General features: G+C 38.9%; 1 protein-coding gene across 2 annotated transcripts in view; it reads left to right on the top strand.

Moving 5' to 3' along the window:
- The window catches only part of ankrd13b (ankyrin repeat domain 13B), a 267,722-nt gene extending 247,806 nt beyond the window's left edge, over positions 1 to 19,916 (top strand). The window contains exons 11-16 of one of the 2 annotated variants that reach the window (XM_067967939.1): positions 1,546 to 1,703; positions 3,713 to 3,865; positions 7,643 to 7,803; positions 10,639 to 10,717; positions 19,220 to 19,250; positions 19,496 to 19,916. In XM_067967939.1, coding sequence (XP_067824040.1) covers positions 1,546 to 1,703; positions 3,713 to 3,865; positions 7,643 to 7,803; positions 10,639 to 10,717; positions 19,220 to 19,250; positions 19,496 to 19,691 — 778 coding nt within the window. In that variant the 3' untranslated portion in view covers positions 19,692 to 19,916. The remainder of the gene's footprint in view (positions 1 to 1,545; positions 1,704 to 3,712; positions 3,866 to 7,642; positions 7,804 to 10,638; positions 10,718 to 19,219; positions 19,251 to 19,495) is intronic. The other variant, XM_067967938.1, reaches the window with a different exon arrangement.
- The last annotated feature ends 7,546 nt before the right edge of the window (positions 19,917 to 27,462 follow it).

The following is a 27,462-nucleotide window of genomic DNA, read 5'->3' as shown; positions in this document are numbered from 1 at the left end:
AAAACATTTAACTGTACTGACTCCTTATTTACAATGAACAGCTGTGATTTTATGAGTTTTTTAATGAACTATTGAAATTTTTCAGTGTGTCTTTCAGATATATGAATCTGTTGGTCTGATGAAGGCAGATGGGACAAAATTGCATTTGAATTTTATATACACATTATTTATTTATTATGAGAATTGGCCAATGTGCCAAGAGTATTGCAGGCTCAGTAAATGGCATAATTTGAAAGGCTTCAAAGATTTGCATTTATACAGTGCCTTATCTCAGAAATGTCTCAAAGCACTTCACATACAACTACTCTGAAAGGTTGTTTCATAGGCAAATATAACAGGCATTTTTATGCAGAGCAATATCCATAAATTACAATAAGATAAATGATCAGTATAAATTGTTCACACCCGTGTCAGTTTAGCCAAGTTTATGGCATTCTCGGTCTGGGATAGAAGGTTGTGGGTTTAGTACAGAGCTGGAATAAGTTAACTTTGTTAATTAAAAAAAAAAATTACTTTATCATTTCCTCCTACAAGATAGGGATGCACTTTGAATAAAAATTCATCCTTCTGGACTTTCCTTCCCTTTTAGGTTTATGTTTTGGGGATTGTGTCATGCTATGGGCCAGCACAACTGTTTCACCTCCGTAACTCGGCCTGCAATCCAGGCCACACTGGTTGGATGAAAGTCTCCTCTCTGCCAGCTGTAAAGGTCCTAATGGAACTCAGCCTGAGAAGTTTCAACCCAATTTCTGGTGGACAAAGGTCCAGGGTAAAAGATTATCTATAATTCATCAGTAACTACCGCTAAGTTGGCAATTAAAGGCCAAGAGGGTGGCTTGTGTGGAAAATGGAATGCTGTTCTAGGGTTGGGTTTGTCACATTGAAGAGATAGCATTACTCTCTACCTACCCTACTCTTGGTGTGGATTGAGGCTGATACTGAGTGAAACAAGTATTCTGTTCCCTACTGCTGTATTATCTCACTTTGATAAACACAAAACATCTGCATTTTTTAAAATGGAAAGTAATACCAATTGATGTTTTTATTTATCTCCCTTATGTTTTACTGGTTAGATCACTTGAGGTGCTTGGGTTTATAATACTGGCATTTCACAGACTGATTAAAGTTCCTCTTGTGAGTGTTTAAGGTTTACACACTGCATCAATAGTTGTCAGTGGACTTGTAGAAAGTAACCAGATATTTTAAATTATTCAAGTGTATGTGATTATACAAATGTGCACTGTCTAAGCTGTATCAATATTTACCATAGCATTTCTACATTAGGTGCAGCGCTGCAATGGAATAAGAGATTTTTTCATGTTAGTGATACACGACTCATTCAATTCCAATTAATGAGAACCTTGTTAATATGAATATTAACTCAGGGACTCAATTCATTCCACAGAAGTTGTTTATTAAGACCGAGTCAATAGAAGCAACATTTTCCTTGGCACAAGGCTCTTCCCATTAAGCTGCTTCTACAGTACACGTGAAGGGGACCAATGTTGAAATGCTAACTGTGTCTTTCCTTATCTTTCTGACAAGGTTTAAAGCAAAGCTCTGGCTGTGTGAGGATCACCCACTGTCCCTCTCTGAGCAGGTAGCTCCTATCATTGACCTCATGGCAATAAGTAACGCACTTTTTGCTAAACTTAGGGACTTTATCACTCTTCGGCTCCCACCAGGATTTCCAGTCAAAATAGGTAAGCAACTGAAAAGGGAAGCTCTGAATTTTCACATACATTTTGCCTTCTGAATGTTGCATCTAAAGACCAACTAAACCTAATTATATTAATTGGAATGAATTGTAAGTTCCTGAGAGCCTAGCATTGCCCTTTTACAAAAGACTAGCTGAGTTCCTGTAGTGTTGCTGATGGGTCATTTGGGACCTGCAACACTGCTATGATGTCAAGCTACGAAGATGGAACTGTGTTTAACACAGCCTGCCCCTTTAAGGTCACTGCTGAGGTATTCCTTGTGGGAAATTGGTCTAAACAGGCATATCCTGGGGTCAGTTAGAGGTAAATTGCTTGGAGAAATTCAGTAGATCAGCAGCTGCTTTTAATCTCCAACTCTTTACCCTATGGAGATTTCAGATTATCAAGGTCAAAAAAACTGTATAAAATGCTAGACTTCCTTTCCCTTTTTAAAAAAAACTTTTGACACTTTGAAGTATGACTTCTGAAATGGGACAGGGGTGTACTAAATCTAACACTTGATGGCCCCAAAAATCCACAGGCCGTGATCCTGACAGTTACACTGGGATTCCCCCCTATTGGTTCTCTCAAGTGCTGATCCCACCAGAGTTTGAGCGGCACAACCAGGTGCCTGCTATTTTCTAGTGGGTTTTGCCAGACTCCGAGGATTATAGAACTCCCAAAATAATTCAGGGCCATTATATATAACTGTGTGAATTTATGACAGCTTAATTCAGTTGTTAACATTCTTGCCTCCGGCTCAGTAGGTTGTGGGTTTAAGTCCCCACCTAGGACTTAAATGAATAAACTAGGCTGATGTTTTAATGCAGTACTGAAGGCATGCTGCATTGTTGGAGTTGTCACCCTTTGGATGAGAGCTAAAGTTCTTGGCCTCAGGTATTCTCTGGGGTTCAGTGGCACTGGTCACTCCCACAAGTGGACCCCGTGTCCCTTATGTTCAGGAATTTGTCTCTACTGTCCAATATCTAGTTATGTGATAGTGTGACCCAAAGGTTTAACAACAGGATCCTCTCATAAATAAGAAAAATAATTAACCATGCCGCTCTGTTCTGGTTAAGAGTCTAAATATACTTGTTTTTGGTCAGTCTTAGCATTGAACCAGACCAAAGCTTACCTTTGGGCCTGGTCAGTTATGTTTGTAAAATAAACTACCTAGGTCTTACTTGCCTCTCCCTCAGCACACCCCGCCAACTGCTTTCCAACACGTGCGTCTTTGTTTTCTTGTCCCCTGTCCAACAGGAAGTTGGAGCCTTGATTTGTGGTCCCTCTCCCATCCAAGGATTGGTCAGTAGCTACTGCATCCTCTCCTTTGAGACTGATTTTGTGCAAAGTTCAACAGGAATGGACATTCCAAACCACCTAAGGTGTGAATGTTTGCTGGAAGCCCAGGGAAATATTGAAAAACCTTCGACAATTAGTTAATAACAAATCACAGTCTAATTGATGCATGTCATGAGTACCAGTGTCAATGGCTGCTCATTGACTCTTGAGGCAACTTATTAACATACCAATTCCCTCTTCGTCCCAGTGGCTCCAGTATGTGGCTGTAGGGTTTTAAACTTCTCTGTGAACTCGTTTTAATTTAATAGGAACACCTTAACATAAATCAGATCAAATGCTTTCTGCAAAAAGAACGGTTGGAAGTCTCAAAACATGACAAACACCCAACACTATTCAAGGAAGAGCAGGAAATTATCCTGGCTAACATCCCTCAACTAGTATCACCAAAAATAAAACAGATTAACTGGGATTTTGCTGGCTCAGACTGGCTGCCCTGTTTGCTGATGAAACAACATTCATTGCTTTGAGATCTTTTGATTGTGTGACAAGGCATTGCATAAATCCAAGTATTTCTCTCTTTAAATCCAATTATTTTAACAGTTTTGAAATACAACTCGAAAGGGAAATCGTCTTTTAAATTCCAATGTTGATTTCAACTTGCAATTTTTTCGTTTTACATGGAGACCTCAGCACTATTTAAATCTTCTCTGCAGAAATTCCAATTTTCCACATCCTGAACGCTCGTATCACCTTTGGGAACCTGAATGGCTGCGATGAACCAGTGAACTCCATCAGGAACAGTCCTACCAGCGAGGTCCCATCTCCCAGCAGTGACACGTCCAGTGTGAGCAGCTCCAGCTCCATGAGTATGTGTTAAAAGAGTCCCAATCTGTGATTAATTATCTATAGTGAGTACAGTCAACTGCAGATAAACACCTAGCACATCTTAATCTTCCGGCGCACCAGTTAACCACTACCCATTAACTCACATTGCGTTAAAACATGGGCATAGCAATTAAATATATAATCTAATATGAAGGCAAATGCTTATCCAATTGCTCTTGGCTCAACTGTATTGAAAATAGAGCCTTTTGATTCAATAAATCTATAGAAATCCAAATCCAAGTATTAAGGTGCTTTTGCACTGCCAGTTTCCCAACTTTTCTGTTTACAGTGTGATCTTTGTGCAGACTTCTCCCCTATTCTTTTGAGTTGACTACCAGTTGCATTGTGCTCCACAGTACAGTTGTTTAATAGAGTGTAAATATAGGGACTAGCTCCCCTTGTCCACATTACTGAAAGCGGCTTTCTTAACATGATGGTGCATTTGTAGACATAATGGGCCGGAAATTACACTGAGTGGCGAACACATGTCGCCCGTCGCTGGTAAGTAACTAACTCACCCACAAACTTTTCGTGGTCTTCTGGGCATCGACTTGCTTTAATTGAGACCTGCAAGAAGTGCAGCGATAGTGTCCCGGCTTCTCTGAGCTGTGAGAGAAGGAAAGGATCTTTATGTCCCCTCCACCCCATACACTCAAAGCAAAAGCAGAGAACATACTTAGCAAATTGATGGAAGTTGTTAGACATTTTTAACTTAGAAATTACTCTGTAGACCAGAGGTCACCGGTTACGGTTATTGGCTTAGTACAAAGAGGAGACGAGTCAATTCTCTCTTAATTCTCAATTCGCTTTATTAACGTTGTTAGATCATGTACATATAGCTTATACGTCTGGTTAGATATAGGCATGCAGTTTACAACAGGTTATACAGTTTTATACCCAAACTAGGATTCTCTGACACTCCCTGAGCGGTCACAGAATAGAAAGGATATTATATTACCCGGAAAGGAGAGCTGACGCTGGCCAGGCATTCCGTTCTCTCTCTCTTGACGTCGTCTCCACGTCCCTGATGTAGGGTCTTCCACTTTCGCGATGGTTAGTCTCCGGAGTTTCGCACACACACACACCAAGCCTGCAATTCTTCACTCTTATTTCCAAGTCTGTCTTTTCGAATGGTGCTGTCTTTCTCCTGTTGGCTTAGATTTCCTCGAGTGGTCAGTGTCATCCCCTGATTGGCTCTGTTCCAAGGGGTTAGGTAGCATCACCTCATTACTCCTTTTCTAAATAAGGACTGGTGTCTCATCACAGTCCCTTTGTCTCTTAGAAGCGTAAGTAATTCAAACCGGTTCCGGCCAGCTCAGACCAGTGACTGAACTCCAGGTCACTTCAGTTCAAAAGTTACTTTTGCCTGCGTATTTGCAATTCGGAATAAACTCAGTAGTTTTCTGCAGCCACTGGCCAACAACTATGTGCGATATTAGCTTAGGAATAAGTAATATGTTTGTGTGTTTATTTTGTCGAGTAATTTAATAGAGGTATGAAGCTATTAATGTTAAATGTTAAACACCTTAATTGAAATACAAAGTGTTGTTTTTCAGAGAAAATCCAGAATGAGCACAACTTAAATGGAAGTTGCCATTAACAGGAGACACATAGGTTGCTGTTTCATATTGTTCCAATGCTGTGTTGGTGTCACCACCTCCTGTTCTGTGGGTCTTGCACAGTCGGTGGCATCACCAAAATAAACTTGCCAGATTCAGATAGGTTGGCAGCTAGGAAAAGCCGTGCATGAGAGGCAGCTGAACTAAAGCAATAATGAAAGTAGCAGTGATTTATGTTAAACCCAAAGTTGACACTAATATCAGTAATTTCTAGGCTTTTATTTTACCTATGGTTTAACCTAACTAGATGCCATTTTCTTCATGAAATGCGAGGGTTTACTCAGAGGACATGCATGACCTATGTTGCCATTTTAATTAATCTTTGTTATTCTCTGTAAAACAACTTTTGATAATTATAGGTGATTCATGAATTACATTAAAGCTAATTTTATACTTTTTATATAAAGTCATCATGTTACGAAGTCACAAAGTCTCTTTTTCATTTTAGTAACCATATAGGTAAAATCAATGAATTGGCTCTGAATTGGACACAGCCAGTACAGTATAATTATGCTGGGTATATCATGTAGTGATACATAATTGCTGCTTTTATGTTGTTCTAGTGCAGCTGGCTCCCGATGAGTGAGTTTCCTGCTAGCTCCTACCATGTGGGTTTTACGCAGTTAGTGGTGACACCAAAATGAATTTGCTGGATTCATTAAGGCTGGTGGTGGGAGGAACCCTTTTATTTAATTAACTGGGCCGTTCTGACCATCAGCCATAGCAAATCTGATCACTTTACTTTCATGTTGCCACCAGCTGAGCAAAACTCACGTTATCAGGAGCTAGTGGCACTAACACAGCACTAGAGCAAAATAAAAGCAGTTAATTATGTGTCCTCTGTTAATGGAAACCTTCACTTAAAGGGAATACATGCTTATCTACCATTGCACTTATAAATTCTGCAGTGTTTGCTTAAAGTGGCATTAGTAGGGCTCGCCAGATGGCCTACTGGGCAAAGACACTGTTCAGTGTAGCACATAACTGTACAGATTGGAAGATCCCAGGTTTGATTCCTGGTCTGTACTAAGTTTTCTGCACGCCACAATTAGGGCACTGCAATTGGTCTCAGTGTTCCTGGACTCGGGAGGGGGGAAATCAGTCAGGGTTCCCACTCTTGATTGCTATTCAGTGGCCCCTGTTAAAAAGAGGATGTATGTGGACATTGGTTGAGAACAGGTTTGGGACATGACTATAGTTGAATACTCCGCTGTCCAAGTTCGCAGCGTGAGCAATGTTCAGTTGGTTGAGTACCAGAAAGCTGATGGTGCCTGTGGAACTATACTCTAGAAAGAGTCAGTGCCTTGAAAGCAGTAGAGTTTTTTTTAAGCAGCTTTAAGGGGTTTGATAAAGTAAATAAGGAGAAACTGTTTCTACTGGCAAGAGGAACGGTAACTAGGGGACATAGGTTTAAGATAATTGGAAAAAGAGCCAGTGGGGAGATGAGGAGAAATTTTTTTATGCAGCAAGTTGTTATGATCTGGAGTGCACTGCTTGAAAGGGCGGTGGAAACAGATTCAATAGTAACTTTCAAAGGGGAATTGGATATAAACTAGAAAAGGAAATATTTGCAAGGCTATGGGGAAAGAACAGGGGAGTGAGACTAATTGGATAGCTCTTTCAAAGAGCCGGCACAGGCACGATGGGCCGAATGGATACTTTTACTAGGTCTGTAGACTGAGATGTATGTAATAGTGTGATCAATGTTGTCATAACATCTACCAATCTATAAGGACATTCATATCTCAATTAAATAAAATTGCAAAGGATGTTGCATTTGCACAACAGACCTTTAGCTGAGTTCTTGAAACAGTAGGTTCCTCGTTGTCCAATCAACTTAGAATAATAGAATCAAACAGCAGAGAAGGAGGCCATTTGTCCCATCGTGTCTGTGCTGGCTCTTTGAACTTTGCCGGCTTCAAACCTCCCTAGTCCTGAAAGAGTCCCCCTTTTTAAAAAAAACTAGATAATAGAAGCCTTTTACTTTCCATGTTAGAGTTCCATTCAGAGGCTTCTAACATAACTATTGATTGATGTGTGCTGACAGCCCCATTGTTTGCCTAAGATAATAAAGTGTCTGTTGGAATCTATTTTACAATGAGCGTAACCTCAGTTAAGTTTTCAAGTTTTCCTTGGCAGCTTCGTGTCGTGGCTGCGATATGAACCCGGCGCTCTTTGAGGTGCCCAGAGGCTACACTGTAGTTGGCAGCAACCGGGATTCCCTGAGGGAGGAGGATGACGACCTCTTGCAGTTTGCTATTCAGCAGAGTTTGCTCGAAGCAGGCACTGAATATGATCAGGTAGGGAAAGGAAAGGGCTCCCCTCTGGTGCTGGGGATTAGAACTACATGATAGCAACACACAGATTTTTAAATACTTCAAAGACGGAAAACCGAAAAAGAACGAGAGCATTCACATGTCTTCTGGGACTAAGAGTTGAAGCTTCTGATGTGCTACAATAATAAATTATGTAAAGAATAATGAAAATCTGGAAATGATTACAAGAACAGTAATCTAATTGAGCGATTCAAATAATGTCATAAGATTGAAGCTTGAGCAGTTAGTAACTGTTAAGTAAATCCCAAAATGAGGTTACAGCCTTGAAATCACTTACTGCTACCGAGAAAGCTGGTATCGTATATTATTTCAATTTTATATGAGAGTTTATTCTGCATCTGGTTAGACAGCTGGTGTCAGTACGATGACAATCCCAAGGGGCTCAGTATTCTTGATGTGCAGTGGCATTCATACAAGAGGATTGAAAGCTGGGATCTCATTACTACACGATTATTGGAATTGATTACTTGGAAAATAATTTTGCATCCAGGATATCCTGAAGATATGATAGGGCACTATATAAATGCATTTTTTTTTCTTTTGTTCTACAGTACAATCTGATTAAATCTTCTAATTTTTGAGTTCATTTATACCTGAATCCAAATCAAAAAATTCCAATTTGAGCTTCGTTTTAGGCCAAAAGGTTCTCAATTAGAAAGCACAGCAATTTTGGAAGAAACAAATAAAATACTTGGGCCAGGAATTTCCTCAGAGCTACACCCGCTCCGCTGCCACCATACCATCACCAGCGTCGAGTAAATAAATGCTCACAGGTGTCTTCACAAAGTATAACGTTAAAAGGACATCAAAACATGGTTAGCTGCATTGTGAGCTCTTCCTCTACCATGGTTCAGCACCTCTATGAATGGGCAAGGGGAGTGAAGGTGTGCTCTTTGTTGGTGCTGCCCATTGGAACAGAGTGCTTCTTTAAATCAAAGAAAGTAGTTGAGTGCGTCACACCAGAACTATAGCATGCTGATGCTTCCAGGTTTAATCTTAACTTTGGAATTCAATCTTTCAGGTGTGATTATTAGAAATTGGTAGGCTTAAATATGATGCTGCATTATAATCCCAATGGTGTGTTATAATCTTTTGGCATTTGCCTATATTGACCATCTAATTAAATGAAAGATTAATTTGAGCCCTTGTGAAGTCAGGTTTAATGGGATCTCTTGTGCAGACAAGTTTGGCTGTATTCTTTTAATTCTTTATAAGGTAATATCTACTCCGAGTCAACAAACTCAGTATCTGTTCCTTCTAATAAACAACAGTTTACTTCCCTTCTCCACATTTCATAGAATTACATAGAATTTACAGCACCGAAACAGGCCATTTGGCCCACTAGCTAATGCTGGTGTTTATGCTCCACACGAACCTCCTCCCACCCTACTTCATCTAACCCTGTCAGCATATCCTGCTATTCCTTCCTCCCTCATGTACTGACCTAGTTTTTCCTTAAATGCATTGATGCTATTTGCTTCAACTATTCCATGTGGTAGCAAGTTCCACGTTCTAACCACTCTCTGAATAAAGAAGTTTTTACTGAAATCCTTATTGGATTTATTAGTGGCTATCTTATATTTACAGCCTCTAGTTTTGGTCTCCCCTGCAAGTGGAAAAATCTTCTCTATGTCTACCCTATCAAACCCCTTCATAATTTTAAAGACCTCTATTAGGTCACCCCTCAGCCTTCTCTTTTCTAGAGAAAAGAGCCCCGGCCTGTTCAGTCTTTCCTGATAATTATAACCTCTAAGTTCTGGTATCATACTTGTAAATCTTCTTTGCACCTTCTCCAGTGCCTCTATATCCTTTCATAATAATTGTAATTTAATTTCACTAATAATTTCTCAATCAGCTTCAGTCCACTTACTTCTTTTGAAGACTACTTCACAAATTGCAGAAAGCTCATTGTTTAAAGCACGTATTATGACGAGGTTCACATTTCACAAGAACATATTGGCTTCAGAAACATCCGATCAGGTTTGCTCTTTCAAAATTTGTAATTCAGTACAAAGTTCATGATGTTTTCAACAGCCTTACTATCAGTGGCAATTTTAGAAATGGGTGCACTGTACATCATTTTCAACACTTCAATTGGTGCCGCTTACACTATCTTGCAGCATTTTCCTTAAACACTTATTTATGGCCTAGCTACAAGTATCAAACAGAAGAAATCTGAGGCAATTGCTACCTTGGGTCTCACAATATGGAAAAGCTTAGCACATATAATAACAGTTTAATCATCTTTGGACATTCAGAATCTTGACCTTTGATTTTGAATCATCATGTTTTTCAATTGCCCAATTCCACATTCAGTTTTTTTTAAATCACAAGATTGATACGAATGAGAAAAAGACTATTCAGCCCATCCCGGTTCATCCATCCAGAAAGAGCCTAAGGCAGGCCTCCCATGACAGCATCGAACTAACTCTTAAATGATTACAGGGTTTTTGCCTCCATTATGCTTCTTAAAACTCCACTTCACATATTTGATCACTCTAGGTGTGGAGGACTTCTGACTTCAGTTAGTTTTATAGGTGGGTTGAGGTGTCTGTTGCAACATTTGTTGCTGCACTTAGTCTGAATGGTCAGAGAAGGCATCTGATGGGCGGGGGGAGAGGAGAAAAGATAAAAGAAAGACCCAACTAGCCTGCTTCAGATCAGTATCAGTTTGGATCTGGTACTAGAATTAGAGTTTAGCCCTGTTTCCATTAATCATTAGAAACCTGAATGGATTACATTACGAATGGTTACTGTGTTCCCAACTTTATTCACCTTCTTTTCATATTTTCTTTCCAGGTGACCATCTGGGAAGCGTTGACCAACAGCAAGCCAGGAACACACCCGATGACTTGTGAGGATAGGAAAGGAGAAAGGTATTGCAGATTCAGAGAGATTCATTAACTCTGGTATAGCAATACCTGAGGACCTTAGATAATACTTGGATTACGAGTACTTCATTGTTTACTGTTGTAAATGTATTTCTGGTGTAACACGTTCATTAGATGGAACAAACTTATCTTGTGATGACTTAAATATTACAAATGTCCCAATTGGATTATTTCAAAGCATCATTTTGTTCATCAGCCACGTGGAAAGGGTTCAGCAATACAATCATTAATAACTTCAGGTAAGTCACATTGAATTGGCACTGTCAAGGGCAGCATTATGTTCTATGGGGTTGCAAAGACTTCACTGTAAAATGTGACCTGAGCTCTGACATTGGTGTATCAGCCTAAAACTCGACATTAATTCTTAAAATATACCTTAGGTACAGTGATCTTTTTGTTATTTCACTCACTTCATAAATTCAGCTCTCCTTGTGCTGTTCAGTGTTTGACTAGAACATGCAATAACATGTAAGAGATGTTCAGAATCTCCAGATATACCACCTGAGTCACATTATGCAGGTATGATGGGATGACCACAAAAGAAATGAGGAGCTAACGAGTGCCTTTTATTTTTGAAGTTCAAAATAATCTCTTACCTGTTTGATAGCTGCTTGTCCAGATGGGGGAGGGGGGCAGATCATATTTCTGGTAGACTGTGCATTTGATCGCTTAAGGGTACAGTGGTATTGGATAATAGTACATCCAAATGAACATGGAATGCAATGCACTATAGCAGCTATGCTAATCCATGCTTCTTCGAGTAGGTTATGGACTGATTTATATACACTAAAGAGCATGGGTAAGGACACAATTGCTTTGTCTTGCATTCCACAGATGGCAATCCGCTTATGAGCTGCTGCCATGAATGTCTAAATTTTGGACCTTCAAAGTAGAATTTAAAGCTGAATGTTGAAGGAAATTGAATTCTCCCACTAATGCAGAAATCAAAACAAAAAATCCACTTTAGGATAAATAAAATACAACTTAGAATATATAGATTCCTCACTCCTCCTGATCAGAGTCATATTGAGAACACAGGAGGCCATTCTGAGTGTGGCTTGGTATGTGTTACTGTTAAAGATTCTCTGCTTCAATGCAAGAAAACTGTAACACACTCATTCTCTCCTGCAGCAGGGGTATTGCAGTAAGGCTGTTGATAAATACTACTAGAGACAAAGCTTGGAGATTGTTGTCTGTGCCAGGAAGGAGCATTCCAGACGCAGAGTCTCTCTGCGTCTTTATTTAGTAGAGGAAACGATGCTCACAGATAACACATACGATGACATGAAGACTGTGGGAGACCTCATGTTACGGTTGCTGAGCTCAGCCGGGTGATTAACTCCCGGGTCTTCCTAACTTTGCACTGCAAAGGTCTCACATTTATCCTTCAGCTGAAAGGCCATTACATCATACCTCTTCCATGACCTTTACTCAGCTCATCATTCCATGGTATTTATGGTATCAGCAGATGAAAGTTCCATAATGGCTCTCAGGGCATAACAAAAACTGTCTTGTCTCTTACATGTACAGAAAAGGTAAACATCTAGTTGTCAAACAGTTAAATTTATATACCAGAAGGTCAGAACTAGGGAAATAGCAAAATATTTATCTTTATGACGACAATGGTACCAACTTTGCAAGGGACCATGGAGATTTGGGCTGCCTTTTGGACATTTTCCAGAATGCTGTTGCCAGCAGATTCTGGAAAAGCTGTCTGTTTGTTACAAAATGGAGTCCTTAACATAAAATGGATTCTTTAATACAGTCTTTCCTACCAGCGTTCCTAACAAAGGCAATGAGAATAAGAGCAGCTGTTCCAAGATATTTTAGCAGATTTCACCAACTTGGTGTAGATGGTAATTAAGATCACATTGATCCTGTGGATGGTGAAGATTTAAAGATCTCCGACTTCAGAGGCTGATCTTCAGGCCCCTCCCACTACTGTGAGTTAAATCGAGATGTCAAGGATTAAAAGGATTTTCATTCTTTGTGTGAGTGACACCTGAATGAATGCCTTTAGAGCATATTAATTATAGAACCCTATTGTAATCATAGAATAAATGTCACTAATAATAATACCTTAATAATTTTAAATCCACTAGCATTTACAAATTGTGATGGTTGCCTGTGGGAGATACAGAGCTCAAACCACCAAAGCCTGCATCCAGGTCTACTCTTCTAATTACAACAGGCCCTCAGCATCATTGGCAGTGCATTTTGTTCCTTTGTAGCCCATAGATAGTGTTTCACTGGTTGCTTTAATGTCGCTGGCTGTGAGTTCTGTTGGTTGGCATCCCATAGATGCTGCCACAGTGTCTAATGGCTGCTTTTATTTTGCGTGTGTTTTATTTTTGGATAATTCTGGTTGGTTGGTCACAATTTAGTAATGATGTGGAGATGCCGGTGATGGACTGGGGTTGACAAATGTAAGGAATCTTACAACACCAGGTTATAGTCCAACTGTTTTATTTGAAAATCACAAGCTTTCGGAGGCTTTCTCCTTTGTCAGGTGACGAAGGAGAAAGCCTCCGAAAGCTTGTGATTTTCAAATAAAACAGTTGGACTATAACCTGGTGTTGTAAGATTCCTTACAATTTAGTAAGTTAGGAGGAAATTTTAAGTCCATTCTTTCCTCATCAAACAATGCCAAGTTTCACACTAAGTTATGAACATGATAAGGCTCTTTTTTTCAGGTCACTTGTAAGTGCTTCACTATATTGCACCTAACTGCAAGGACTGAGTAAATTAAATACTCAATTTTACTGATTGAATCTGACATGAGGGCTTCATATCTTGGACTGAGTTGGGTTTACAAAAATAGCCGGCAAGTGTTTGTACATTACTGTATAAACCTTCGCAGACATTTCCCTTTCCCAGTGGATTGCTCTGTGTTTCATGAATGCAGAGAACATGTGGTCACAGCTGTGCAACAACTCAATATCTGTTTCATTCACTGACCCTCTCATAATTAATCCTTTGAGGGCTGAAGGACCTTTTTTTTTCCATTTTATTCAAAGTTTCAGAGAAACATACATTTTTCAGTCACCTTTCTTCCCCAAAATGACATTTATAAAATCTAATTTTGAACATACTGGCCCAGAAATTGCTTAAAAAAGAATGGTGGGTCACCATTGTTAGTGACAAAATGGAGGAGCAAATTTCCGGCGTTCACACATGAGCAGTGAAACACGGAAATCCGGAACTTGCTGCTCCTGGTTTGCTGCTGATATGACAGCTTTGAATTAAAGGGATATTGCCATCTGGAATCAGTGGACCAGCACCAACTTGCTCATCTGCCCTGCTGGAAAGTAACTAAAATCGCCACAAAACAGGTACTCTTAAAAATACCAGGTTAAACTAAGTTTTAACAGCACGGTGAGTCTTAATGACTGCCAAACAACTAAAAATTAACTCTTAAAAATGTGGAGTCTCATTACTTCTTATTTTAATAGTTTTGGTCATTTAAAAATTTTTTTTTTTTTACTTTTCCCTTCTGTCTCTTTTATTTAATTCTATTATTTCTTACCCTCTCTTTTATCGCTGTCTATAACTGTTCTTACAAATTATTTTAGTGTTTACCTTTTACTTCCTGGATTTTACGTTCCAGCTTACAGAAACTCTTCGCAGCTTGTCAAAAATGCTGCAATCTGATTGGTCGAGGGGAGAGTGTGATCCTCTCACTTCTCCCATGGGTCCTAGCCTCGCTTGAACTGACGCTGGGCTCTTCTCCGCTTCCTATTCGAGGAAGTGCACGCAGTAAAGACCGCGTTAAGTTAGTGGGTTAGTATAAATCTATGGAATGGCGAGCACCGTTGGTTTGCCTCTCTGAGCAATTTCTGGGCCGTTGAAAATATCAGTACGTAGAGCATGTCTCAGCTGGAGAATTCTTGGGCTATTTCTGGACACGGTACAGAAAAGCACCTGCAGTCCACAAAGGGTTAACAGGTCTCACTTACTAAATTTATCATTTTGTATTAATATTTCCACGATGCAGTATGTTGTTTTATGATCCATGACTGTAAATGAGTTTTGATTTAAAGCATTAATTATATACGACAGGAGAGTTTTTTAAAAATCTTCTGCCAATTATCACAAACCCAAATTACTTACACAGTAAAAATCCATTAAAGTTGGTAATATAATGAATTATTTATCCCACTGTCACTAATTCAGGTTATTCTCTTGAATAGTACAATTTGGGGAACTCTGCAATTTTTTTTCCCACAATTTCTATTAATAGCCAACAAATCTCTAAGCCTCATTCATGGCAATTAAGACATTAAAGTGGGAATCATTTGTACTGAAAAGATGGGAGTTAACATTTGTGACAGTAGAAATAAGCATATTCTGAAGGGTTTAAATCATGCGAGAGGGATTCTCACACCACCTAATTGGTAAGATAACACAGTACAGCAGATAACTCGCTCATGTTGCAGTGGGGTGGATGTCCAGAGTGGACAGTGGCAGTTTTACACTGCACTGCTACTCCTGGCTGCTTCAGAAACTCCCTCAAGAGCACCAAACTCCCCACAGTAATGATATAAAATCTTTAACAAGGGTCATGTTACTGTTTTAGTGAGTCTTTGGGTATGTTAAGGCACATGCAATGATCAGGAATAGTCTGCTATGAAAGGTTAGCTGAACTTCAAGCAGGTTAACTGCTGAGCCTATATTGCACAGGACAAGAGGTTAAACACACCAGAACATGTGGAATTGATTCCATTTTTTCTTGTTAGTTCTGAATTAGTTTTAAAATGTAGGCAGGCAGTCAACAGTTAGTGAATCACCAATCTGGTCATTCTATTCATCTCGCAAATAACTTTATAAGATGATAATGGTCGTTTAAAAGTAACATTGGTGGTGATTTTAAACCCCAAGAACGGGTGAGTTGGGGGGCGGGTGGGAGTTGAAAATAGTTGTTTTATGGGTCGCGACCACAACCCGGCTTTATTTCCGGGTTTAACGTCCGGGTGTAAAAGTACAGGCTTCCCACTGGGAATGCAAAGTCCGAAAACCTTGCGGTTGCAACCCAAAAAAACAACTATTTTCAACTCCCACCCGCCCCCAACCAACCTGTTCTTGGGGTTTAAAATCACCCCCATTGTATCAAAACTGTGCTGCTGTTGAATCGGCCTCTCCCAAAATAAATGAATAGCAGTGGAATAGCTTTACAATGCCTTCAAACTATAACCGAATCGGACGTCAGGGTCTAACCTGACACCGAAACAGAGTGGAGTGAGTCTCCCTGGTGGAAAGAGTCTCACTCCACTTCGCTTTGAAATCATTTTGGTGCTGAAACTGCTTCGCACCAATGCTAAACTTGTAGTGTGAACAGACCGTTAGTACCACACAGATTTTCTCCGTCACAAGATAAGTTTAATGGGGTGTTTTTTGTTACTGGAAAGCAGCTGGCAAAGTTTTACAGTGGTAAAACTTGGTCAACAAAGCAACATTTATAAAATGGTATTACTTCATGAAAATATCATCCGCTTCCTTGTAAAATAGTACAATTCTTTCCCTCCCTAAAAGCAGCATGATGCCATTTTGAAAGATCTGTGTTGTCGTATTTAAGTTGGTCCAGGATGGCAGAGTCCATGAAGTTTGTCCTAAGTAGCCATATTTTGAAACATAATTTGATCTGCCTGTCAACCCCTTTAACGTTAGACTCTAGATAAATCTTCACAGTGCTTTTAAATTATTCATGATGGAGAAAATAGGCATTTTTCACACGAAGGGCTGGATGAAAGAGTGAGTCATTTCCAGGAGGGGTAAATATAAATAATCATATGCGATAAAGTCTTAAATCAGATTATACAGATCAAAAGCCCACAAGGTAGCATAGCTAAAATTGATCTATTGGAATCCTATGTGTATGGAGCATTGGACTGAATATCAAAAAGAGGGATGCTTCAAAGTTTAAAGCTGCTGTTTGCTCCCAGAGCTGGATTATGCAATAGTGGGCAGTGATAATTTATCACATCATCTCTAGAATGATTCTGAGCCAGAAAAAAAAAATCCAGTAGCCTTATCTCCTGTGCTATTTAGGTCAACCCAACATTTCACCTTAGCCAGAGTGTACCTACAGTAGAAGCAGAGTCCACAATTTAATTGACTGCTATCATTGATTAAATGCTGATGCTGCTTTTTAGATGTGATACTGGTTCAATAATGAATTTAGATGCTTTTTGATCATTAGCTGTGTATCATCCTCAAGCTGCAATTCAGGCAGAATTTTAGCTGATGGGCTCTAAATGATGAATTGCAAGCAGTGCAGTATTAGTTACTCTGAAGGTACTTCTGCTTAACCTTGCAGTTGGTTTGAGCAAAACACATGATGTAAACCTGCAACCTCTTAACATACACTCCAGTGAGTATATCAGGCAATGTTGTGTCCAGTCAACCTTGTATATGCACCGTGGCGAGCACATTGGGGAGCAATCTGATTCAGATTGAATGCAGTCTGTGCTGAGGTTGTTATATATATATATATATATATCAGATAATAGATATCTAGCAGTGAGGTACAAGGCAGTAATCAAATCGAGCGCTTCAAATTAATTCATAACTCTTGTAAACAAACCACGAGAGCCGTTCAATTTAAGCTCGGGGCCAGAGATTTGCTGGGCTTTACATTAAATATTTTATTTGATTCTTTTAAAAAACATCAACAATTTAGGAATTTTCTCACTGTTTCCAGCAAGCAAAAGGATTGAGCAGCAGGTTAATAAAAATTATAGTGACACAGGCCTTGAAGGCAAACGGTGCTATGTGTCTGGGAATATAGTAATACCAGCTTTTCTGGCAGCAGATTACCAGGGAATATGCACTCAATAATATCCTCCAATTCTGAAATGTGCGCAGACATCAGCTCATTCTGGACTGTGTGGGCATGACTGTAACATATCCAAAAATAGTACAAGATTTGAACTTTCCATTTTTTTTAGCTTGTCCTTTGAAGAAAGACTTGTTTTGACAAGTACTGTACTTTCGTTTCAGTGTTTTTCGCCAAAATATCATTCTTGCAATATCATTGTGAGGATATATATATATATTATATATATATGATGGTAAACATGTTTGTTTTTCAGAAGATAAAAAAAAGTCCTTCAGTGCTCAAAAGGTTGAAGGTAAGACCGGAGATTGGGGCCTTTAGATTTTTCTAGCTCTGAAATGATTCCTTTGCTCTCAGCCGCTGGTGCTGAAACTTGTGCCAGATGCAGTAACATCATGATTTTCTATCGAAGAAGGCAGGCAATTTGGTCATTACAGGTCCTATGGCACTCATTGGCAGCCCAAGAAAAATGAAGGATGGTAAATGGGATCACCTAAGCCAGTAATAAGCATAATGCCAGAATTAAATGATGTTATTAGTATCATTTTCAATCTCGGTACTGCAGTTCCGATTTTCTATGCTCTGTAGGTGATTTGTCATGTTGGGTTGAGGTGGCTTTGAACCTGTATTCTGATAGTACCTTCTTAAACCTTCCATGTCTTCTTGTTAATGTGGCATAACTGAGTCTTGTGTACACTTAGGCTTTAGTTTTAGTGATTGGTTAAACTGTTTCCACAACAATGGATGTACATTGAAACAAAGGTACAATGAGTGGCTCTGGTAAAATTAACTACCAGGCTTGGGTGATTGGTAAGTGCCAAGACCAACATATCATTTGGCTACAGAAATTGATAATATTCTTATTACTGTTGTTGTTTATTTTTGTATTATTAATGACTAACTGTTAGAACTATTACTCAGTTCAGTTTCAGCAGTTTCTATCCAATTCTCAGTAGACAAGTCCATTATACAAGGTTAAAAAAACTGCTCGAAGATATAGAGGTTGGAGTAATCCAGCATTTTCACTCAGAGCTCTTTGAGAAGTGATAGATTGTCACTGTAATGCAAAGGGAACTGAGCTTTGTAAATGACCCTGAGACTGGGACTATTTGATGGTCATTGGTAATGATTGGAAAATTCCATTTCCTAGCACTGTCATTTCTGGCTTCAAGAAGGATATATGCTGTTCCTCTCCCAAAATACACTCTCTTTCCTAGTATTCCAACCTATGTTAACTCACATTATTTGTGAACATTAAGTACTATTTATAAACAGGACTGATACCTCACAAACATCAACTTTTTTTTCTACACCAGGTTTGTAAGTATGTTGATAAATATTCTAGTGTAGGTGTTATCTTGCCTGGATTCATATAGTTCAGTGGTTTTCAACACTTCTAAAATGACTTGATTCCTCTAGTTGTATGAACTGTTGAATTTTAGACACCTTTAAAATACTTTTGGGTTTTGACTTGTTTCTGTCACTTTGAAAAAAGGTCACAAAATAGTTTCCAGTTACCTGCCCTTTGACACTGCAAGTGGAGCAAATAAGACCGAGGACTGGAATTTCCTGTTGCAAGTACTTCCTGTATTATAGATAGTCAACTACAACTGTACAGGAAGTGACTGCAGCTGGGTCTTATCCATTACCCTCCCACCCCCCCCCCCCACCCCACCCCGGCTCCAAATGCAGTAACAAGGGACCTAAAAAAATTCTAAATCATGAGAAGGAATAGCTTAAGTTTGTTTTATCATTACATTTTCTTATTGAATTCCAATGGTCTGCCTAACATTGTAGGGTTCCTGAAAGTTTTACTATTAACGATATAAGTGGCCTGTCTCCATCCTTGTACATGGGTAGAACGTTTCAGAAGAGAACTCACATGCAATTGTTTATCATTTGTTTCTAACTCTGTGTAAATTGGTTGTTTCAGAACACCACAACACAACATTCTCAGTCGGCCCAACCCCCAACACATACCCAGCAACCAACTGTACTCCAACTATGATGAGCAGCTGCGACTGGCAATGGAACTCTCTGCGAAGGAGCAAGAGGAAGTAGAGAAACGTAAATGCCAGGAGGAAGAAGAACTGGAACGCATTATTCAACTTTCACTCACTGAGAAATAATATCACCACTGTTCTTCAATCACTCTTTCACAACAGATTTTTTTTTAAATATAAAAAGACAAAAGTAAAAGACAATATGTAAGGTCACCAACCCATGCATTACTATTAGGCACGAAAGAGTGTCAACAGTAAATCAGAACGCAAGGCTGATTTACAGCCATACAATTGCACATTGAAAATACACCTTTGAAATATGCCTGAGCAGCCCACACTTTATTCTACTGTCTTTCACATAACTCTTGAATAATAATGACCCAGAGGTTCCTTTATTCCCAATATTGATTGGCAGATGCTGACAGCTATATTTTCTGTCATTGGAAAATGGTTAGCAGATCCTTGGCTATCTAAATGTATTGGCTATCTAAATTTGAGTTGTTACAGGGAATTGATATATTGTGTTGGAACATTGTTCTTTCACCGCTAGGGCTTAGTTTTTTTTAACTGAGATCATTCAAAAAGCTTAAAGATCCTCCTATCTTGCCTCTAAGAGTGAAACAATAGGTAGTCTAAATCCAATTTCCAGCAGATATAAGTCTACATACAAAACTTTATAGCACAAACTCTGCCAAGGAAACTTATAGATATGATAGGAAATGCTGCGGTGGTGCAGTAGAGGAGGATGCTGCTCATTATCAGGACAGTATAGAAACACTGTACTACACATCATACTGACCAGACCTGATATAAAACAGCTTTATGCTACTGTTGGTTACAAAGTGGACCAAATCTCAATTGACAGGACCTTGAGCTCACTGTTTCAGTGTTACTATGTAGACCACTGGACCACTTAACCTGATCTTTAAAAATTAGATTTATGTCAGATTGAAGAGGAATGTGAAGTCTAATATCGCATTCCTTTAACACATTACAATAGCTATGTCTTGATTCAGTGAACAATAGTTTGTGTTTTCCAGAAATGCCGAGCCAGAAAGTACTATCCTTCCTTCGAATGGTTACACAAAGTGGGGGTAATTTTACGAATCTGTGCCACGGTGAAGAGCCTCACCCACTGGTTCCAGGGACTTGTGAAATTAATCCCCATGAACCAATGATGGTAAAATGAACAAGTACTAAATAAATTTTAGCTCCAAAACTACAAATATCAATTATCAGAATAACATGAATTAAATGTTCTATAATTCATCTGTTCTTTAATTCTAGATTTGAATGTTCCTGATTAGAAATCTACAAAAATAATTTTCCTGAAATATTGAAACCTCCAAATTGTATTGAACATAATGAGAAGACGTTAGATATTCTTTTTACTTATCGTTTACCTGATCCTTTGATCATGTATTTCTGTCTTGGCATCTGATGATGATGCAGGTTGATGAGATGCAGTTGTTGCACTGCAGGAATAGACACTAACTACATTAACACTAGAACTTAAAGTGTTTCTGTTGATCATCTGATCTGATCTAATCCAGCTATCACTGATCTCCATTCTTAAAGAAGCAGTTACAGATACGGTGGCCCAATAGTTTTTACATTGATGAGTTAATTTGCAACTCACAGGGCCACTGAGTTTCAGACCTGACTTTGACTGACATCCTGGCCTCAGCAGAAAGCTTTTGGCAGTTCTTGGCAGGGCTACTGGATGACTTAATTAACAGCAGTGGAGCTTTGTATCTGTGGAGCAGACCCATCTTCCAAAAGTGTGCTTTTGATGGCTAATCACAAAACTGTTCGTAATGGCAATTCTGAGATTCAGGCTTGGAGTATCAGCTCTCCAGACTGAGGGAGAATATATGGAAATAGGAACAGGAAGTAAGAGGGCTGTTAGAGATTTTTTTGAAATATCCTACTTAGTTTCTTTAAACATTATTGTATTCAATGGAATTGTATTTACAGGGCTGTAACACATTTCACCAACTAAATAGAGAACAATAGATGAAAATTTCATTAAGGGGTTCAGACAATATAAACTGCAAGAATAAATATTTTGTCATCTGGACACACCATGCACTATTATTTTTATAGTACATTTATTGCAGTGTTATTTTAACCATCAGAATAAGAAGTCCAAAACTAGGGGCCATAAATATAAGATAGTCACCAATAAATCCAATAGGGAATTCATGAGGAATTTCTTTACCTCGAGTGGTTAGAACCATTGGAACTCGCTACCACAAGGAGTAGTTAAGATGAATAGCATAAATGCATTTAAGGGAAAGCTAGATAAACATAGGAGGGAGAAAGGAATAGAAGGATATGCTGATAGGGTTAGATGAAAAGGAGTGGGAGGAGGCTCGTGTGGAGCATAAATACCGGCATGGACCAGTTGGGCCAAATGGCCTGTTTCTATGCTGTAAGTTCTATGTAATTCTATGTAAGTCTTATCTGTAGTTGCTATGAGGGATGTGTTTTGTTTTTAGCAATGGTTGTCATAGGTGACATAGAATGTTCAATCCACTAATGCATGATAAAATCCTCTGTGAAAAATTAAATTAGTGATGATATCACTGCAAGATTCAGAGAGTTTAACCAACCAGTGGTGTGTTCACTGTGATATTGAGTGATTGTCATCTCCAAATGATAAACTGTTAATTATTTATCATAAAGTTGCAGTGATTGAATCACAATTAGCAAGGACGTCATCACTTTATCGATGACCCGGAGTGTGCTGCCCATCAGCGTCTGTGTGACACCTGTACTGAAAGAAAATGACCAAATTGGAATAAAAGTTTAATGGAAGTGATTTCAAGGCTGTTATCGCATCTCAGGGTCTAGTTAATAATAGTTGTAAACTTTTATACTATGATCAGCTAGAGACACAAGTGAAAAATGAGCTAGTTCGCAGTAAGAAAGGAAAGCACAATGTTTTTACACTTGTGGAAAGGCCATGAATCAGATAGTATAAATAAGTTCAAGTGGATTTTAGAAATGTTTCTGGAGAGAGAGGGATACGGTGAGATAGTGAGTAGATGGAGTAGGGTCTATCAAAAAGGAGCAGACTAGTTGGAACTAAAGACCTTTTCCAATTCCTAAAGATTTTTGTGTTCTTATGAACCTTTCAGTAAGATTATTGATACAATCATTCCAGATGTTCATTGTTTTATATATAAAATGAGACTACCTTTAACTCACCGAATTTCATCTTAAGATAAGACAGTAGAATAAAGTTGAATACTACTTAAATAGTTATATATGTTTTGAGTTGTGCTGATCAAATGATGCGTGCTTCCACAATTTAAAAAGCCCTCTGATATTCTGGGGAATGTCCTCATTTGCAGCTTCCTTTCAGATTCCTTTGACAGCTACACCATGGTAATGTAGCATTTTCATTGATTCAGGGAATGCTGCAGATGGTGAGAGGTCCCAAGGTGACATACAGATCTGAAACTACTTTATGAAAGGATCAAGTATTTACAGAAAAATCATTTCCGCAGATACCATATGATAGAAAATGCATTCTGAAAGCCGCAATGGACAATCAGTACTCAAAGGGTTACATTTGATTTTTTTTTTAAATTTGCGTTCAAACCTGTCTCTTTACCATTTAGGACTATGAGTTTCTTATTCCATGCTGAGTAAATGTGACCTGAACTTACTGGGAATTTGGATAGAATGGCCTAGAAATTGGATCGCGCCTGAATTGGGACTTGATCCCGGTGCAGCACATGCTTCATGCAAACAATGAGACTGGCAGCAGGAGCTCAGCAAATTGTTCTGCCAGCCTCATTAGGATAGTACCGGCCAGCCACAAGTGCCGTTCATTTTCCATGATCCAATTTCTAGGCCAATGTCTTTTAATAAAAGAAACAAAACCTCTTTAGTTGAAAGACTCAAATTCCACAAAGGATGTAAAAGTACAGTAACTGGTAAGTAATTCCTCTGCATAAGGCGCCAAAGAGTACTTCACAACTCATACCCTCTTCGTATTGTCCCAAAGGTGCCTCAAACTGGCATTTCTTTCACCTTCTGCTATTTCCCAATTGGACATGCTCATTTTATTTCTGTCAAAGTGAAAAATGAGGCATGACGGATATCTACACTATGATATACGTAGATTCATTAGAGTTCAAGACCACAATATGATTTACACATAATAGAAAGGGCCACAAAGCAGTTGCGATGCTATTGCAGTTTTGTGGCACTCGCATTAATAGTGTAGATGGGGTATTTTAGGTTACCTTGAGTTATTATAAAGTGCAGTCTGGAGGGTCTGCTGTTTGCAGGATTATGCTTCTTACCTAGATTCACAAAAGCCTTCTGACTGCATCACTTTTAGTGTGCAGTATCTTCTGGTCCCACTAAATAGCACAGTTGAGATCAGTAGTTTCATCATGGAGAGAGCGGGAAAAATTGTTTTGGTTGCTATGTGTAGTGACATTGTAAATTAATTCAAAAAGAATGTGTTTACAATATTGCATAATGACCAGAGCAATCCTGCCCACTCCCCCCATGTGGGGAATCATGGGCACAGAGATTGCTTGCCTTACCATTCCACACCATAGTGTGCCACAGCAGCAACCTAACACTTATACAGTTACAATTTTAAAGGGGCATTGTCTTCATGAGAGATTTCTCCAAGAAATTTTTCACAAGACAGCGCTCCTTTAATTTTGCAAGAAAAATGAACAAGCCCAGGCAAGAGCAAGAGAGCAATTTTATATACAAATTTCCTAGAAGCCAAGAAAGAACACAGCTCCTGAGAATAGTGCTCTAAGTAATAGTGCTGTCAACCAAGTGCTCAGTGTGAATCAACACAACAAGCATTAATTCTAGAATTGAGGGAATCCGGCTTGTAGCTGCCAGTTGAGAATGAATGGCACTAGGAGTTGCCAGATTTATGTGGAGTCTTTTAATTGATTGCCACTTTAAGTCCATAGGGCTGTAAAGCTGCAACAAACCCTGGTCTAACTGATGCAGTTACTCAAGGAAACTACAGAATAATCCCCAGGTATCATGTTTTTAAGAATGGAACACAAAGCCTGTGGTGCTTTTGGGTTTGAAGGGATATTTTTCACAAGTCACCATGTGCTGGGATGTTATTCTTTATGTGCATTGTATTTTCTCTAGAACATATAGTTCAGTAAAGTGGAGCAGGCTTCAGGAATAGTGTTCCCTAAAGTTTCACCTTTGCCAACCAAACAATAAAGAAGGTTCTATTCATCTCACTGAATGATGGGAATGGTCTAACTGAATAACATTGAATGTGATTTACTAAAATAAATCAATGCTAGAAAATTAATACATGGTTGAATAAGTTCCAAAATGTTAACTAAGTGATTTCCAAATAGACATTTAGGTTGAAAAATATTTGGAATTAAAGAGCAGAATTATTGTAATTGTTGAAGAACAAAGGTGAAACAAGCAGAATTTAATTCCAAATATGGTAGTTTAATGAGGCGCTAGCTCAATACCAGAGTGATGGAATGAAGGTTCATGCCAGGCACTCCTCACATGGTGGCTTCCAGATCTCGGCCATGTCATCTGACATCGGCACATCCACTGGCAGAGGGTGAAAGAGACATGTCCCCTCCTCCATCATTTTTTGGCATGGGTTATGACCTTTGCCCCTCTTCCTTTCACTTCAAATCCCAGAATTCCCTCTGATGTACAACCCCCCCCCCCAATTCTTTGTGTATGGTCATGCCACTATCATCGGGGGGAGTTTGGCCCTTCTCCTCAGGTAGGGAAGGAAATTTGATGTTAAGGTACCTCAGGCCACTCTCAAACACTGCCTGACAACCAGACCAACAATAGCATCACTCATCCAAAACCGGTTCATCAATATGTATCTGGGAGTAGGAGAACCTAAAAGGGCAGGGTACAAAAAGAAATAAAAGTGCTTACCTACCAAATGTGCAAACACAGCCCAACTAGAACTCTGTGCTAAAGCTGAAGTTGCACAGTAGGATGAACAACTATTTTGAAAGTACGGAGTAAACAGAACTCAAAAGGTTAAAAATTAGGGTTGCCCACTTCAAAATCTGTTTGGGGAATTAATGGGTCTGAACAGGTGGTAGAATAAGGGTTTGAGTTCCAAGGTTTTTTTGCTGCTGATAAGAATTCATTGAAAGCTTTAACAACTTCAATCATAGGACACAAAAGCCAGAGAAAAGAAAATGGACTTTTGTTTTAAAAACAAGCAGACTTTGTGTGTTCAGGTTACATTTTGAAAACTCTGGACTATCTACTAAAAAAAAACACACTGTCCAGTCCAAGCTCCAATTGGGAACTCTAGTTAAAATGTCTCACCCAATGCTGCTGATTACGAAGTAAACCTGACCTAGGTTATTAACCATTGAGCTGAATGTATTCCCACATCTCCTCTAGTTTTGCTTCTTTAACCCAGAGACATTCTCAGAGCAGAAAAGAACTTCTAAAGAACTGCAACATGTCACTGTGTTCCTATTGGTCCAACTCTGTGCGTATGTGTGTGAAAAGTAGTTCACTACAGTTGGATAAATTCTAATATAAATAGAAGGATCCCAAAAACTCATTATTTTATAATGTTAACAGTAGAGCAAGGTAAAGATTACCTGAGCAACACAACTATCAAACTTTTGGAAGTGCAATGAATGAACTGTATAAGGCTGAATAGCACTAAGAGCACAGCAATGTCTGAGACTTCAAATTTAAGGTTTTCCTACTTTTTTAGAAGCATGTCTTCATTTTATACATTGTACTTTCAAGTACTTTTTACCTTTAAATAATGTTTACAGTAAATAACAAGGGAGTTATTTCACTCTCTCATTGGAAAATCTTTTATAGCACAAGTATGGGGGTACAAACCCAAACTCTCCCTCCATCTTAGTGTTAGCTATCTGTCATCACATTCAAGGAAGAGCAATTGGAATTAATAATTTCTGTTCTTCCCAGTTTTATGGAATGATCCCAATGTAGGATTTTTACATTCTGAAGCTGATGTTAAGAGAGGGAGACTATAATTTATTTCTGAATACATATTTTAAAAATAGCGAGAAAAGATCATCAGGCCCAGCGATGCTCATCGTATCCATTAGATGGTGCAATCTTGTACACCACTCAACCCAGTCACTAATAATGCTAACCCCTGGGGAAGGCAAAATACCAGAGGATAATTTCAGGAAAGACTAAGAAATTCCTCCCTGGGCAAACAAATTTACACACGGCACATGACAAGACATGGTTAACTAACCCATCCCCCTTCATTATGTCCCAATGTCCTTAGGAACATAGGGCTGTGGAGACCTTTACCATTCATCGAACCAGTACCAAAGGTGACAGAGTTCATACCTCATCTCATCTGTTAAGATCTTAAATACCTCAATCAGATCATCTTATAGCATGGCTGCCCAATCCCATATATAAACCAAAATGCTTTTCTTTGCACTCCCACAAAGATCAGGATGTCACCTCATGGTAAGGTGCAGATAATTTGGGGAAGAGTTCCCATTCATATATAGAAATGTGGCCGTGGTCTAGGTTGAATGTGGCCTGCTCTCCGTGGTAGGGTTGGAGTATGTGGCCATTCAGTGTAATAATTAGCAAACCTGATAAAGGGATCACTGGTTCACTCATCACCATCCTGGAATGCAACCTTGAGGTGGCATTTCCACATCAATTTAAAGCAAAAGTATATTCTATTTCCAATCATTTATATTGATGAGGAAGACCTCTAAAAAATTTACTCGTAGGTTGTTTTTCCCAAAGTCCCTAGTATTTTCCTCTGTGCTTTAGTTTTAAAATTCACCAACATGTTTACAAACGTATTTACAAATTTGCTATCAGTAACACACAGGAAATATTGACAACTGCATCTTGCCAGTTTCAAAACTAATTA

This window comes from Heptranchias perlo, chromosome 28 (assembly GCF_035084215.1).
Source record: "Heptranchias perlo isolate sHepPer1 chromosome 28, sHepPer1.hap1, whole genome shotgun sequence".
Lineage (NCBI taxonomy): Eukaryota > Metazoa > Chordata > Chondrichthyes > Hexanchiformes > Hexanchidae > Heptranchias > Heptranchias perlo.
Note: the sequence above shows the minus strand (reverse complement) of the source record. Positions and strands in the feature narration are given on the sequence as shown.